General features: G+C 40.3%; 1 protein-coding gene across 11 annotated transcripts in view; it reads right to left on the bottom strand.

Annotated features, from left to right (window-relative positions):
* Nucleotides 1-7,225: 7,225 nt before the first annotated feature.
* ikzf1 (IKAROS family zinc finger 1 (Ikaros)) overlaps nt 7,226-18,012 on the bottom strand; it is a 45,601-nt gene continuing 34,814 nt past the window's right edge. For 2 of the 11 annotated variants that reach the window (XM_034184764.1, XM_034184773.1), the window contains exons 6-8: nt 15,859-15,984; nt 10,403-10,507; nt 7,949-8,692 (exon numbers count right to left, since the gene is read on the bottom strand). In XM_034184764.1, coding sequence (XP_034040655.1) covers nt 7,983-8,692; nt 10,403-10,507; nt 15,859-15,984 — 941 coding nt within the window. In that variant the 3' untranslated portion in view covers nt 7,949-7,982. Of the gene's footprint in view, nt 8,693-10,372; nt 10,508-15,858; nt 15,985-18,012 lie in introns of all 11 variants that reach the window. The other 9 variants (XM_034184772.1, XM_034184767.1, XM_034184766.1 and 6 more) reach the window with 8 other exon arrangements.

The raw sequence follows: 18,012 nt of genomic DNA, 5'->3' as shown, positions 1-18,012 counted from the left end.
TCCCTCTCATGCAAATGCCCTCCCTCCCCCGTTGGGTCCCAGTTAAGCGTGGGGACCCGGCGCTGGCCACAGCTGCTTCCAGTTTCTGGTAAATCACACATCAGCCATCTGGACGAGGTTGCCGCTGCACAAAACTGCCTGGGTCCTCCAGCGGCCCCGGATTGTGTCGCTGTGATACAACGCCTGACGCTCCTCGGAGTATCACTCTTTAATTCGAAGGTGTGGACAAATGTCACCACTGTCTAAAATCTCACTTTATTAGCACTCTTTGGTTGTGTTAGATTAATTGTCAAACTATGGCGAGAATAAGGCAGCTCCATATAAGGCTTAATTTCTCAGCCATAACTAAACTGGATGTAAAATTTAAATCTTTATTCCATGTTCACTCACTGTAATTACTTAATATGCTCATTTATTTATTTTGCATTTTGTTTACAAACGTCAATCATTTGTGATTTTTCCTTGACAAGCAGCAGTGAGCAGCATCTTGAATGACACCTAAACTTCATTATTTCAGTTGCTCTGAGCATGTCCAGGGAATTGGTCATAATTTTATTCACTTTAAAATATAAGTAGGGCAGTAAAAGTCAGAGAAACTTTCCATTAACAACTTGAAGTGCACTCAACCACCAAAGTCAACAGGTTTATATCTGTGACATTTTAGTTTTGTCTTTTTTCATTCAGTCTCTTCATTGTAAATAATATTCATTTAAAGTTTTCTCTACCGTGTTTAGGATTCTTATTGCTGAGTTTTGAGGCTGAATCTTTTATCTGATTGCCGACTTTTCATCCTGATCTTTGATCCTCATTTCTGACCTATGATCCTGGCATGTTATACTGATGCTGACCTGTGATTATGATCTTTGACTTCAGTTGCTCACCTGTAATCCTAATCTGACTTTTGATCCTAATGGTTAAGCCTGATTGCTGAATTTTGATCCTGATCGTTGATCCTCCTTTCTGACCTATGATCCTGGCATGTCATCCTGATTGCTGACCTGTGATTATGATCTTTGAATTCAGTTGCTCACCTCCTGACTTTTGATCCTAATATTTAAGACTGATTGCTCATTTTTGATCCTGATCTTTGATCCTCCTTTCTGACCTATGATCCTGGCATGTCATCCTGATTGCTGACCTGTGATTATGATCTTTGAATTCAGTTGCTCACCTCCTAACCTGACTTTTGATCCTAATGTTTAAGACTGATTGCTCATTTTTGATCCTGATCTTTGATCCTCATTTCTGACCTATGATCCTGGCATGCCATCCTGATTGCTGAACTGTGATTATGAGCTTTGGCCCCAGTTTCCCGCCTGTAATCCTAAAATGACCTTTGATCCTAATGTTTAATTGATTGCTGACTTTTGATCCTCATTTCTGACCTTTGTTCCTGATCTTTGGTTGCCAATTTTTGATCCTCCTTTTTGATCCTGATCACTCATTTTTGATCATGACAGCTGATCTTTGATACTGAACCTCACCAGGGAGGTTACATTTTGACTGTCATGTGTCTTTCTGTCTTGTATACAGAGTCCCAGACATGACATGGAAAAAATACATAAATTGTGGCCACCAAATACTAATGTAGGGGTTGCATGACAAAGATTATTTTTTAAGTTGACCGTTATTTTGTGAAAGTCGAGAGGAGGTTGACTAACATGGGAAGATAATGCTTTACAGCTATAATTTGCAAAAATCTAATTCATGTGCTGATGGCACACAACACTTTTTGACAGAAACAAATACAGTAGAAACAACACTTCATGCTACAAGTTCCATTTATGTAAGTGTGAAAGAAGAAGAGGCACTGGATGGCAGCGCCTGCTGGTGGTTTGCAGAGCAGGAGCAACCAGAGCAGTACCCCTCTGATGATACCTGTCCCTGATGTCTGCAGTTTTCAACACTGAAAAACAGGTAATCCTCTCCTATCCGGATTGCTCATTAATGCACTCAACACACATACTTGGGAGGTTCATGACACTGGACACATCCTGAACAACAACGGTTGACAGTAATAGAGCAGATTCATTTCTCATAAAAGCAATAAATAGTAATGGTGCTGTGTGTAGTAGCCCTCTGCAATTCTGCTACTTGCTGTTCATTAATGCATCGCCATTGTGAAAAAACCCTTGTCACTCTTTGTGCATATATAAAATATTCTTTAATGATATTTTGCAAGCATAAAGCATCCTTCAACTCCTTCACATGGCTCATGTTTTTTTTTGTGTAAAAGAATTGCAGATATAAAACAGAGAGCAAAATAACATTTTCATTTTTTTTCCAAAAAAAACAAAACAAAAGAATAAACAAACAAAAAACCCAGCAGCAGTCATGTTTTTAACCTCAAACACATTTAGTACAGCTGAACAGAAAAGAGATGCAGTTTTGTAAAAGACTCTACAGTCAAACATCGACCACTGTAATAAATACAAAAACAGTTAGGCATGTAAATGATATAAATAATATGAAAGTTCTTACACATACAAGAACAGTTTAAACTTTGGAAGAGAATGATCCTAAGTGAGGTTATCTACACTGATTGTATTTTTTTATTGATTGTATTTAATACCACCATTAAAAATAACTAAAGATGACATTTTTATAGCATTAAGACACGTCAATACCGCGATGTCCAAATGAGTGTCAGAAATCTTTTTTTTTTTTTTTGTCATTGCTGTTTTAAAAGTAGAAAGAGAAAAAAAAAATGCTGCCTTGATTTAACAGAAGAGATACATTTATACATTTTATACACGTAGTAACCTGTGCAGGATGTGCCAGTAATGACACACAGCAAATCTGTTGCACTTTGACTGAATATTATTCAGTTTATTTTTTTTAAAGGTTAATCAAGAATTAACTTTTCATTTCAAACATGAAATCATATTACACTGATTGTATATATGTAGCTGTGTTAACAACCATGCATTTTTTTTTATTAAAAACACAACTTTTAGACGTAAACAGTGTATTTTACATTATGTAGGGGACATAGGAGAGCAATGTAACACAGTTTTGTTTTTGGCGTATTTCTCTTGAACTACATGAGAAATAAAATTTGTTTTCACACAAATATCAAATGTATTTCTGTTACTGATATGGGCTTGAACCAGCAACACAGGCTCAGAAATGTTACAACTTATATCTCACTGTCATTTTTGTTATAATATACAAATAATGAATGTTTATGAGTGCAATGGTAAGAATATTTCAGGTCAAAGATGGAATGTTCCATTTAATAAATGCTATTTCCATTATATGAATGGAAAAAAAACTCATTATTTGTTTTATACAACACCTAACAACAACAGAAACAAGAAGTAATAGAAATTTGTAGAGCTCTTTAATCAGACAGCGCTTGTACTTCAGGCAGAGACGCGTCCCGGCAAATACTGCAAATGCCTCCAGACGGCTTACGGCGTACTTGATTTGGGTTTTTTTGGTCTGTGTGTGTGCTACAAGAATAAAACAAACCCCGCCATGTTTGTTTTTAAGATAAGCGCCGTCACCACTAATGTGCAACGGGTCAAAACATATGGAACCAAATTTGCACAATTAGTGGAACACAATGGCAAATGGGATGAATGATCTATATCACATGACATACAAACCACCAATCAAATGGCAAGAATCTATTGAGGCATTATATAACGTGAAAAATAAGCTTATTGCATGGCTGCAACAAAATTATATTAAGCAACTAACTAAGTAATAACCATATTTGTTGTGGACATTTTTAATGATATTAAAATAAATGTAAATGTAAAAGAATAAAGTAAATGTAATTAACATACACAATAAAGGCTACATCCACAATGGCAGATATAACAAACTATTAAATTTGCTTTCAGCTGCTCCCTGTTGCCACAGCAGATCAAGTACACATCTGCATTCAGATTTGGCACAACTTTTACGCCGGATGCCCTCACTGAAATAACTCCAGTTGTACACGGAGAAACACACACAGTCCGTTTTCTTTCCAAGTCATAATCAGGACCTGCTCTGCTTCACGTCTGAGACCCAATGGGATCAGGTGTACACAGACCAGGACCTGCTGAAGGCTCTGATTTTGAAGACAGATCTGTGTAAATATTTGTTTTTATCATATGTAATAATGTAAAAACCTGGGTCCGTATTCACAAAGCATCCTAAGGCTAAGTCATTCTAAGAAAAATGTTAGAATTCCTTGAATTCTCAGATATTTCTTAGAATTTTCTATTAGATAAAAGTTATTCACAAAGCTTCTTAGGTCTTAAGAGTGTCTTAAGAGCGTCAAGAGTGTCTTAAATAGACAAGATGGCAGAAAGACAGAGAGGAAGGAGAGATATTTTCTGTATGTTGAATGACAGTGATTCAGTAACATGCTACCATCTTGATTGTGCAGGGATAACATTTGTGGTTGACCTCATCAGGAAAGAGCTTACTTTTCCCACCCAGCATAGTAACATAATAACGCCTGAGATGAAGGTCAGCACATTGTGATACCTGTCTACATGTAAACTGCATGTAAATTCTATAACATTCATACAATTATTAAGATCAAAGTATGCGACAGGGTTAAGCCGACAGCACTCACCTGTTTGAGAAGAACTTGGCTTGTGTGCTCTTCTCTGCTCTTTCTTTGGATTGCAGCACACACCAGCGCTTCTCACACTCATCACTTGTGCGCAATTTAATAGCATGGACAATAAACATAACAATGAGCTTATCAATATAATAATCAGCATGTGAATGAGGTACGTTCAAACATTTTGAAGCTGTGTAACAATTCATTTAATGTTGCTGAGTTTCATCATCATGGCATTAAACTATTTTCACGATTACACATTTCTGAATACAGTTCAGGTTATATGATCAGTTGATTTTACTGTCCATTCATAACTAGGAGCACAGAGCACATTTGTTTTTTTTGTCTTTCACTTTTTGTGAAAACCAATCACAGCTCTTAGAAGACTGTGTCATACCTAGCAACAGGGCGATCGCCGCCTCCTCACAAAGATAAAGGTTTCTGTCCCCTGCTTGCTCAGATTTGCTCTCAGACACTTCCTGGATCACTCTTAAGGTGTCCTGACACTTGCACGACTTTGATCTGCGCACTTGCACGTGCATCGCCGTGACGATCTCAACCCGCTGTGTTCCCAGCTGGATGTCGTGCTTTGTTACACTGGCTGCCTCGCATTGTGCCGCGGGACGCTGCCTATATAAAATCATTATTTCATAGCGGATTAATCATTTTTTCCTCAGAGGTGGCTGTTGAAAACGCTTCTAATTGCTTCTGGAATCATAGAGGACCTGTTGTGTGTTGGAGGGTTTGGCTGGACATTTGGGTGCTGTTTTTTCTTTGCTCTCCAGGTGGTGTGCAAACTGTTTTTTTCTGTGGAGAAGGTGCTGGCGGAAGAGTCCTTCACCCTCATCAGAACTATTGGCTGCACCTGTGGAGGATGTTCACGTGCAGGCCTAACAACTTGCAGCACCTGTGGATGATGCTCACGTGCAGACTTAAAGACTTTCAGCTGAAGCAGATAATGAGATGGCGTTCTGCATTTAAGCCATGAGTGATTTGAGCAGAATTGCCGGGAACTCGACCTTGTGACGTTCGGTTGTGAGACGCTGAGGACTGCGCCAGGGTTTGACACATCGTGCCTGTGAAGGAGGACGGGTGAGGGACACATGCTGTCAGCACACATCAGAGGTGATTATCGTCTGAATAATTGTTAATAGTAATTTGGCGTTTGTTACGCAGTATATTTGAACATTGCTGAGAATTGTGCAGTTTGCAGTACGCCACGTACTGCCGTGGCGTACGGATTGATGATCCTCCACCTGTTGTGAGAAGCTGCTCATTTACATAAAGCTTAAATTCAGACCCGAATGTGTTGCTGATAGTGTGTGCCTCTGAAGGATATTTGTTGCAGCTCTGTTGACTTACCTCACCTTTTCCGTCCTTCACAGAGTCAGTTTGTCGTATTCACCTGGGGGGTGTCCGGCGGTGAATCTGAGTCCAGACGTGCCAGGCTTTGATCCATTTGGGCGCTGGAGAGCGCGCCGTCCTTCACCTTGCCAAGACAGCTGACTATTTATGTTGTACACAGATTATTGCACATGAGGGGGAATAAATTTGTTTCTTGGAACCGCTTTCTGGTTATTTAGCGCTGGGCCATTGTCAGATGCTGGTTCGGTTCTCTGACCCGCGTCAGCACATAACAGGACCACTCCAGCAGTAGCTTTTTTTCCCTCTCTTATGCGCACTGAATGAGATGGAGAAAGCATTTGGAACCATCTAAAAGGTAATTATTTGTCATGTTTATATTGCAATAGCTTGGTAAAACAGTTGCATGTTCATTCCTTCTTGTGAGCAGCTGTAAAAGTACATTTATGATAGAGTTAACATCTCGTTATAAACTATCAGACTAGCTGCGCTCTGATGCGGTGCTCTGACACAATCACTCGCACTCACACGCAGTGTTTTTAATTGTTTGCATAATGTTCATGTGAAGTTCATGTAATTATTGTGTAATGGAGATTATAAGCATTTCAAAATTTTCTTTGCACCCTTGCATAAAGCTGCGCACATTTTACAGTGGTTTACAACCAATTTACTCTCGTGCAAGTGCGCAGAACAAAGTCGTGCAAGTGTCAGGGCACCTTTAGGCTGAGATTCTTTGCTAGGAATCTTTAGGCTAAGTTGGGAGCTCTCTGAGAGGACTCTGACATGCTTTGTGAATATGAGCCCTGATTACTTCTGGAATGTCTCATTCTGTGTTTTCATTTTATGTAACAGAGAAATTAAAAAAATGTACGCGATATATATATATATATATATATATATATATATATATATATATATATACCGTATTTTCTAGAGTATAAGTCACACCGGAGTATAACCTGCACCTGAAAAAAATGCCTGTTTAAGAGGAACAACCCGTATATAAGTCACACTGGAGTATAAGTCACACCTTTTCCTGTATTATCAGCTCTTTAATTTGGGGTTTTTGTGCATTGTTGTAGTGCACTTTTTATTATTGACATTTATACTTTTATTATTAGAGTTTTTTTGTTTAGTGCTTTGATTCCTAGGAATCGCCTATGTAAATAGTCATTATAATTATTGTTATTAATACCAAATGTGTGATATTTTAGCATATAAGTCACACCAGAGTATTTATAAGTCACTAGACCTCCCAAACTAGTAAAAAAAAAAACTAAAAAAAAAAACAGGAATTATACTCTGGAAAATAGTCATTTAAATGAGAGGGGAGGCTGCATTCTAAGTAGTCTTCACCTAGTAGCGCCGCAATCTTGTATGTGGTTAATGAAAGCAGCCTTTGAAGAATGCTGCCCCTGATTTGGGACACATTCAAGGAGGTGATGAATAATTTTGTGATACCGCTATGAAAATGTAACACATTTCTTGACAGTATCACAAACTAATAAGATTAAATCACTTTTTGTGACACCAACACAAACTTGGTTGTTAAGACGTCTATAACTCTGACTGACATCCACACCTGCTTCTAATCCATCATCAATCCAGAATCCACTAACCATCCAGCAGGTGGCAGGCATGACTATGGGATATTATACAGGCAAAACAAAGCTAATTTTTAGATTGATCTGGTGTGTCAAAATATACCTGATGCCAAAGGGTTTGTTCTCATTATATTTGTTTTTAATATGAAGACTTACACAGTGACAGAACCTAATGTTTTTGAGTTATTGTTAACAAACTGTAGGGGATGGACTTATTCATTTATCTATTTACTCACTACATTTTAGTGGGTACATGCCGGAGCTTTTCTAAAACTTAGGAATTATCTGTTTATCTTGTGTTGCCAAGGGAAAGTGTGACAGTAAACATGATGCTCTGTGTTACTTTGCTCCCCGGGCTCCCCTATTTATTTCCCCAGTGTGCTGAATGTATACGAGCATGTTGTCCACATGTACACCTGTGTGTCTGCACGAAAGTGTGCACTGGGGCCTCAGTAGCGATGCTCGCCTCTTGTGATGTGGGAGAAGAACTCGTAGCGGTCTTGACTCCGATGACCACAGAGGTTGCACTCGAAAGCGTCTCTGAAGCCGTGACAGCCCATGTGAATGGTGTACATGACGTGGTCCAGGAAGAGGACGCGGCAGTGTTCACAGCGGTACGCCCTCACCTGCTCCCCGTCAGATGTCACCACCTTGAAGCCCTCGGAGGCCATCTCGATGCTGGCCCGGATGGCCTCGTACTGCCTCTGCTGCTCCTCCTTCACCAGGGGCAGCACGCCGTTCCTCCCCCCTGAGGTGATGTGGTTGGTCAGGTAGATGAGACCAGAGGCTCCCCCGGCTGGTCGGTCCTCGTTGTTGCTGTCGGTGTCGGTGGAGTCCTGGCCGCTCGGGCTGGGCGAGCCATCCTTCTCGATGGATGCAGACTTGGACTTGGAGAGCAGCAGTAAATTTTCAGCTGCGCTGTCCTTAGCTGACAGGCTGTGGCCCGACCCTGCATGGACTTCAGACGCCGGCTTGTGGAGGGGGTACATGGAGCCGATAGCCACATCAGAGGAGGAGGCTGGTGAGGTCTGCACCAGAGGCCGGAGAGATTCAGCACCCAGGTAGCTGATGGCGCTGTTGATGGCCTGGTCCATGACGTGGGGCTGAATCAGCTCCCCGGCTCCTCCGTCGTAGGAGAGGTCTGACAGACGCTTGTCACCTGAAAAACCAGAAAGAATGAAGTGCAATGTTAAGAACACACTTGACGCCACACTTTCACCTGCAATCTCATCACGTCATACTGAACCTGCTGAGTTTTAAAATGACTCACTGCTGTTATTAAGCATATCCATTACACTGCTCAACACAATTTTTCTTGCATGGAGTTTTTCAATGGATTTTGGGTCATTTGGAGGCAGTGAATCTGAATCTGGTATTAGTTTTTGCCAATCACATGTTTTGCCAATCACATATTTCCCGTATCAAGCACTGAAGCAAAAGCTGCAGTCTCACACATCTCTTTGGTGGCACAAACGATATTACGGCTCTTGTTGACATGTCGCGAACCTGGTTTAAAAACTATGCTTTTGAAGCTGCTTTTGTGTTTGATTAGTGGCATCAAACTCGTGAGTAAATGAGCAACTTTTGCATAATCCATCAAGTCCATGCAATATTTTTTTTTTTTTGACCAGTGTAATGGATAATTTCAGTTCAGTTTTGCGCTTGGGTTACCTTCCACCCAAGGATGACCCCATTAGCTTTTTGAGTATTAGCCATCACAGGTCAAGGTCAAAGTGTAAGGTCAAAATTTTCATCCAATGTCAATAGATAAGGGCTTCTAAATCACAGGTGAAAGAGTTATAGTTACTATGGCACATGAATAGGAAGACGTATATGGGCTTGATGATGAATCATCTGATTTGACCTTGAGTGATCTTGAAGGGCAAAATCAAGGTCACTCAAATGTGGATCATTTATACTGACCTAACAGTACTAGACCCGTAATTACTATTGAACATGAAGAGCAATTCATAAGTGGACGTTCAAAATATACCATCAGATTTGACCTTGAATGACCTTGCTTATACCAGTCTTATGAGCAGTGACATAGAATATCACTACAGTATTTGCGAAATTGATATGTCTTGGGTGTAGTGGATGAGTGACCTTACACCCAAGTATTAATGCATTATTTTGTGGGGTTTGGAAACTTTTTCTCTCCCCCCCAAAGAAAATACATTTTTGCTAGATGGGGCCAAAAATCTTACAAGCCTGTAACTTTGGCAGTGTGCTCCATTATTACTTCAATTTCTCAATTATGTACAAATGAATTATCCCCACTGGTGGAGTATCGCTATGGCAGTGGGATTTGAACTCACTACAGGGGCCTGCCTAGTGAGTCCTGACCCCATATTTGCATTGCAATTTAAGGATGTCATCATTGGGATCTTAATTCAATGTAAGTTTTTTTGCCAGTAGTCATGAAAAGGTTTAAATGGTAAATAGACTGCATTTATATAGTGCTTTTCCATCTGTATCAGATGCTCAAAGCGCTTAACAATAATGCCTCACATTCACCCTGATGTCAGGGTGCTGCCATACCAGGCACTCACTACACACCGGGAGCAACTAGGGGATTAAGCACCTTGCCCAAGGGCCCTTAGTGATTTTCTGGTCAGGCTGGGATTTGAACCAAAGTTTCAAGCCCAACAGCCTAATCATTAGACCATCACCTCCCCTGTTTAAATAACAATGACACAAATAAGCTACTAGTTCTACACCAGACTGCAGAGCCAGGGTGGCAAAAATAAAGAAAAAAAGCACCACTACCTGACATGAAACACATTTATTTGTTCATCAAAAGTGTTGTTATACAAAGGAAGCAGATATCAGCCCTTACCCACAAACTTCTGTGGCATAGTGCTCTTACGTTTAGCTACATTATTAGCTAGTCTGTCTAGCACCAAGGCTCTGTCAGATCCCGTCTGGCTTAAGTCTTCCCTCTGCTCATTGTGGTTGCTTTCTTCCTTTACTACTGGAAGACAGACAGAAAAGTAGGTTTCAGAGTCAAAGTAGTTTGAATGTGTCCTGGTTAAGTGATAATCTGAGCTAACATAGCACCAGTAAGACCATACAGTGGCCTGTTCTGACACACGTGAAGCACTCGGTTTATAAATATAACATGCGTTCATGCTCAAAGATGAAGTCGTTTTGTTTTTCAAAGCACAATTTCAGCAGCATCCTGCACATGGCTGTTAAAGGGGTCATATTATATACTTTTTTCAGTAAGCTAATAAAGGTCACCGGGTGTCAAAAAAACATATTACTGTTTGTAGCCAAGATTACCACATAGGTACTGGACTTTTTATTATGTGGACATGTAGTTCCATCATCTCTGTTTTGCATGAAAATTCAGTAAGGTATGTCTTCTATAATATATTCCAGTTCTAAGGTAGAACTATACTAGTGTATACTAAGGTATATCTAAATATCTAAAAAAGGAAGAGTAGAATAGAAGAGTAGAGTAGAGTAGAGCCACTTAGGTGCCTGGTCTTGAGAACCGGGGATGGTTGGTTGAAAAGCTTTTTTATCCCATGGAATCTCTCCCTACCCACCCAAGCGGCTCAAGAAAATGAACATATCATAATAATTTAAGACATATCATAAGAAAATAGACATCATGTATATAAATGATATTAAAATAATAAGGGTAATAAACAATATATAAGAAAAATGGTTTATATATAATATTATAGGCGTTAGCTTCTAAAACCTAAATATTAATATAGGAGAACATTGTAGTATACATATACTTAGTTTGTAGACTAGTAGTAAAATTAAATTATAGCTAGCTTATGGTATTTATTATAGAAACAGAAGTTATGATGTAATATGCATTGGTATCTATATAAAGTAAACCCTGCTAGCATACTGTAGGAAGATAAAATACATAATTTATATGCTATCAAATGGAAATCTCAAACTAGGTACTATATGTTGATATCTATTAAAGAACCCATCAGCCACATGGGGTGTGCACCCAGTACATTCTGAGTGCCGGTCCCAAGCCCGGATAAAATGAGGAGGGTTGCGTCAGGAAGGGCATCTGGCGTAAAACAAGCCAACCCAACTATGCAGACTCAGAATCGAATTCCCATACAGGATCGGTCGCGGCCCGGGTTAACAACGTCCGCCACCGGTGCTATTACCCAACAGGGTGCCAGTGGAAATTGGGCTACTGCTGGGCGAAGACAACGAAGAAGAGGAGGAAAATGTTGCCACGAACAGCGGGAGAAGAAGAAAACTAGAAGGGTGGAAATGAGAGTGGGGACTTTGAATGTTGGTAGTATGACTGGTAAAGGGAGAGAGCTGGCTGATATGATGGAGAGGAGAAAGGTAGACATATTGTGTGTGCAAGAGATCAAGTGGAAGGGAAGTAAGAGCAGGAGCATTGGCAGTGGGTACAAGTTGTTGTACCATGGTGAGGACAGGAAGAGAAATGGTGTTGGGGTCATTTTAAAGGAAGAGTATGTTAAAAGTGTGTTGGAGGTTAAGTGAGTGTCTGACAGGGTGATGAGTGTGAAGTTGGAAATTGAAGGGGTGATGATGAATATCATCAGTGCATATGCCCCACAGGTAGGTTGTGAGATGAAGGAGAAAGAAGATTTCTGGAGTGTGTTAGATGAGGTGGTGGAGAGTGTGCCCAAGCATGAAAGAGTGGTGATAGGAGCAGACTTCAATGGGCATGTTGGTGAAGGGAACAGAGGTGATGAGGAAGTAATGGGTAGATATGGTATCAAGGATAGGAATGGGGAAGGACAGATGGTAGTTGATTTTGCAAAAAGGATGGAAATGGCTGTGGTGAATACCTACTTTAAGAAAAGGGAGGAGCACAGGGTAACATATAAGAGTGGAGGAAGGTGCACACAGGTGGACTACATTCTTTATAGGAGATGCAAGCTAAAATAAATCACAGACTGTAAGGTGGTAGCAGGAGAGAGTGTCACTAGACAGCATAGGATGGTTGTTTGTAGGATGACTTTAGAGGTAAAAGAAGAAGAGAGTGAGAGCTCAACAAAGGATCAGATGGTGGAAGCTGAAGGAGGAAGACTGTTGTGTGAAATTTAGCGAGTAGGTGAGAGAAGCACTAGTTGGAGGGGAAGCAATTTTGAACAACTGGAAAAGTACTGCAGATGTGGTGAGGGAGACAGCTAGGACAGTACTGGATATGACATCTGGACAGTGGAAGGAAGACAAGGAGACTTGGTGGTGGAATGAAGAGGTCCAGGAAAGCATAAGGAGAAAGAGGTTGGCAAAAAAGTTTTGGGATAGTCAGAGAGATGAAGAAAGTAGACAGGAGTACAAGGAGATGCGGCGTAAGGCCAGAAGAGAAGTGGCAAAAGCAAAGGAAAAGGCATATTGTGAGCTGTACAAGAAGTTGAATAGTAAGGAAGGAGAAAAGGACTTGTACCGATTGGCCAGACAAAGGGACAGAGCTGGAAAGGATGTGCAGCAGGTTAGGGTGGTAAAAGATGCACATGGTAATGTGCTGACAAGTGAGGAGTGTGTGCTGAGAAGGTGGAGGGAATATTTTGAAGAGTTGATGAATAAAGAAAATGAGCGAGAGAAAAGGCTGGATGATGTGGTGAGAGTAAATCAGGAAGTAAAAGAGATTAGCAAGGAAGAAGTGAGGGCTGCTATGAAGAGGATGAAGAGTGGAAAGGCAGTTGGTCCAGATGACATTCCAATGGAGGCATGGAAATGTCTAGGAGAGATGGCAGTAGAGTTTCTAACCAGATTGTTTAATAAAATCTTGGAAAGTGAGAGGATGCCTGAGGAGTGGAGACGAAGTGTGCTGGTTCCTATTTTCAAGAACAAGGGTGATGTGCAGAGTTGCAGTAACTACAGAGGCATAAAGCTGATCAGCCACAGCATGAAGTTATGGGAAAGAGTAGTAGAAGCTAGGCTTAGAAAACAGGTGAAGATCTGTGAGCAGCAATATGGTTTCATGCCGAGAATGAGCACTACAGATGCAATGTTTGCTCTGAGAATACTGTTGGAAAAGTACAGAGAAGGACAGAAAGAGTTACATTGTGTGTTTGTGGACTTAGAAAAAGCTTATGATAGGGTGCCAAGAGAAGAGTTGTGGCATTGTATGAGGAAGTCTGGAGTGGCAGAGAAGTATGTTAGGGTAGTGCAGGACATGTACAAGAATAGTGTGACAGCGGTGAGATGCGCAGTCGGAATGACAGACTCATTCAAGGTGGAGGTGGGATTACACCAAGGATCAGCTCTGAGTCCTTTCTTGTTTGCAGTGGTGATGGACAGGTTGACAGATGAGATCAGACAGGAGTCCCCATGGACTATGATGTTTGCAGATGACATTGTGATCTGTAGTGAGAGTAGAGAGCAAGTTGAGTCTAGTCTGGAGAAGTGGAGATATGCTTTGGAGAGAAGGGGAATGAAAGTCAGTAGAAGCAAGACTGAGTACATGTGTGTGAATGAGAGGGAGCCCAGTGGAATAGTGCAGTTACAAGGAGTAGAAGTGGTGAAAGTAGATGAGTTTAAATATTTGGGGTCAACTGTTCAAAGTAATGGAGAGTGTGGTAGAGAGGTGAAGAAGAGAGTGCAGGCAGGGTGGAGTGGGTGGAGAAAGGTGGCAGGAGTGATTTGTGACCGAAGAATATCAGCAAGAGTGAAGGGGAAAGTTTACAAAACGGTAGTGAGACCAGCTATGTTGTATGGTTTAGAGACAGTGGCACTAACAAAAAGACAGGAGGCAGAGCTGGAGGTGGCAGAGCTGAAGATGTTGAGATTCTCTTTGGGAGTGACAAGAATGGACAAGATTAGGAGGAGGAGGGACAGCTCAGGTGGGTCGGTTTGGAGACAAAGTCAGAGAGGCGAGATTGAGATGGTTTGGACATGTGCAGAGGAGGGACCCAGGGTATATAGGGAGAAGGATGCTGAGGATGGAGCCACCAGGCAGGAGGAGAAGAGGGAGACCAAAGAGGAGGTTCATGGATGTGCTGAGAGAGGACATGCAGGTGGTTGGTGTGACAGAGGAAGATACAGAGGACAGGTTGAGATGGAAACGATTGATCTGCTGTGGCGACCCCTAACGGGAACAGCCGAATGACAAAGAAGAAGAAGATTAAAGATCTGCACCATGTAAAATAAAATTGTAAATAATGAAAAGTTAACTATATTTAGAAGAGCTACCGTTAAATTAGTCATTAAAAAGCTAACCGTACCTAGCTAGCTAACAAGATAAACAAAACCGGTAACTAGCGTATAAAGTATAATAGCCTAGTTGAACCCTACAATAACGGTATTAACAAATACATATAACAACAAATGTAGGCAAAAGTGTATATTAACATAGGTTTCCAAACAGAAAAGAACCGACTATATTATTAGCTACGATAAACGGTGCTACAGCCAGCTAGATAAGCTAACATTAGCTGTAGGTATAACTAATTGTACCCCACTCCTCCAATTTATATCAGAAATATAATAATATTAAAAAAGGAGGACAGGAAAAAGTTAAAGCGTGCTGAAATGTATATGGAGACATGCTATAAGTACCTTAGTGAAAGGATGTAAATGTTTGACAATTTTTGTTGTATATTATTTATTTATTTATTTTATTGCATGTTTGACAATTCTTTGTTGTATTTTGTTTAACTGGTTTTTGTTTTGTTAGAATGGCCAAAACAATTGGTCACCCCACTGAGTCTGGTCTGCATGAAGTTTCTTCCTCAAAAAATGCCAGAGGGAGTTTTTACTTACCACAGTTGCCTACGTGTTCGCTTGGAGGGTGGGTGGGTGTTTAAGATTAGACTTCACTCTTGTGATGCACCTTGAGGTGACTTATATAATTTGTCGCTATATAAATAAATTGAGTTGAATTGCCACGCCAGATTCAGCAGCTACTTGAAAATCCAGATAAGGGCATACATTGCATGTGTCAACATCCTGAAGTCTGCATGTGTGTAAACCAGTGAGATCATATGACAAGTGAAATTACAAAAAAAAAAAAAAGGAAAAAAAAAAAGAAATCTATGTCCAACATACCTGTCCTTCCAAAGTGCAAAAGTGTAATATAAAAACTTATTTTGCACAATATGACCCCTTTAAATATTTATTCATTTCTTTATATGAGGTTAATGTAATTAATGGCTGTATAAAATGCAAGCAAATCAAAAATCCTTACGCCACATTTAAAGGTGAGAAGGCTGCTGCATTTAGTTTGTAAAATCACAGAAATAAAAGTGAGTCTTTGTCCAAAACTACTCAAATATCACTGCCATGACTTCATCCTGACCTGCCCACTGTGGGCACTGTGCACGGCCCTCACATGCTTTCTATGTGTTTTGTGGCACCAACCTGTGTAGATGGTGTTCTGTAGACCCATGCACTGGAGGTAGTTATGGCACCGCTCCTTGTGTTCTTCTAGAGAGCTACGCTGTTTGTAGCTTCGCCCACAATAAGCACATTTGTGGGGTTTTCCAACTGCAACAAACAATGCAACATCGGTGAAATGAGTGGTTCACAGTAATCTGTGGGCATTTCATATGAAGCCTAATTGAAATGATGGGAAAAGTGGCCTTTTTCGTGTCTACATACTTTGACTTTAGTTACAAGTCCAGCAGGAGGACCTTTAGACAGAAGCCACTGATACAAAATTGACATAATTTTGATGGTATCTTTCTAGTCATTGCTTCCTTGTTGGTCATCAGTATTTCAGGACATGGTGGTAATGGTTTGTGACCCCTATGCAGAAATCAAACAGGTTGTTAAGCCCAAAGGTTCTTTTTTTGTAACACCTAGGGCAGTCCAGCATTATACATCTGTGATCAGAAGTACAGCACTTGAGGGAGCCAGCAGATTGTAGAATTAATTAATTGTAGAACTAGCAGATGGTCAGATACTGAGATCATTCACACCTAGTAAACAGTCCAAATGTAACAGACTGGCTCAGAAAACACAAAGAGGAAGCGTAGGTCGGCGACTAGAGTTGAAATTCAGAGAATACAATGCACAATGGCACACGAGAGAAAAACAACTGGCAATCCAGCAACTAGAAAGGACACAGGGAAGCACTAATAAACTGAGGGGAAGATGACTAATCAAGAGCTGGTGCTTCATGAGTAAACAATCCAAAACTTCTGAGAGGAAAGCCAAACAGAGGATAGTGCAACAAGAGCACACCAGAGGGAGCCAGAGACCAAAGGGAGACCACAGAAGGTGAGAAGTCGTAATCCCAGAGACCAGTGAACACAAATAAAGCTACATGGAGAAGACATAGCGATGTCAGGGGGTAAAAGCACGAGTAACAACTAGAAGAGAATCACGAGAGATCACAAGGGTAATAAAATAACACAGAGGAGAATTACTAGCGTTCAATGAAACCACATAGAATCATATACATGGGAGAAAATACTAGAAACAGAATAACCCAGAGTTCAGAGTCAAACAGCAGAAAGGACACACATGACAGTAGAGACAGAGAGGAGGCATCACAATTAAAAGCAAGAGATATAGCTAACACAGAGTAGAATCTTTAGAGTGGAAGGAGTTCATAACATGGAAGAGAGAAACACTAAAGGAACATGAGGGATGAAATAAGACAGAGGAGGAACACCAGACAGCACTAGACTAAAATACGCATTAGATGTCATTTGAAACAGCAAAACTCAGGAACCAGAGTAAAACACCAGAAATGTGAACTATATCAGTGGTGATGGGGTGATCTTAAAGGTGGATGATGTCACTTTTCTATCTGATACCTCCAACTCCATCATTTCCTTAGATGTGATCTGAGATTCAGTTGAACCTTTCAAGCAACAGTTTGTTAATTCCTGGGTGTTAGTTTGGGCCTCTTTGCTAAAGTCGATATTTTCCCAAGCTTCTTATATTTTTTGTATAATAAATTGTACAGTTACTCGTGATATCATGAATCTTTTCAGGATGGCTATAAAGGAAAAACCTAACAAGTGAAGAGCCAAAATTTTGTTTCTGGAATCTTAGATGAATTGTTTTGTACTTTTTTCTTTTTCTGATTCTAAAGCTAGAGCCTTAAATACAACCAAAGATTCCCCAATTCACCCTGAATTATGCCAGTTAGTCCTTCAGAAGCTTTAACAAGTAATTCCATTGATTTCTGGAATCCTACATGCTTTTTAAAGAGACATTCATCTGTACGTATGTAAAATCTGACGTAGTGAAGAAAACTAAAATCAGTGTATCTTGAAACACCTTGGGATGTTTTTGTTTTTTTACAGAGGTGAACAAAATTCACTGTTAGAATCATTTGTTGTTTCATGGCTGGTTTATGTGTTCCTTTTAGGAAGCAGCAAACAATGATTTTTTTTAAAGCCTTTTGGCATCAGTCGGCAATAAGGTGTCATTCTGTCACAGCATATGTTCATATCAAATCTATATGTTGCAGCTATTAAACTCTAATCAACTTTCATTGGGATTTAAATGTTCTTCAACAGTTTGTTGTATACCTGATGTATTTCATATAGTGTGTGTGTA

This window comes from Thalassophryne amazonica, chromosome 13 (genome assembly GCF_902500255.1).
Source record: "Thalassophryne amazonica chromosome 13, fThaAma1.1, whole genome shotgun sequence".
Taxonomy (NCBI): Eukaryota; Metazoa; Chordata; class Actinopteri; order Batrachoidiformes; family Batrachoididae; genus Thalassophryne; species Thalassophryne amazonica.
This window is presented reverse-complemented; position numbering and strand designations above follow the sequence as displayed.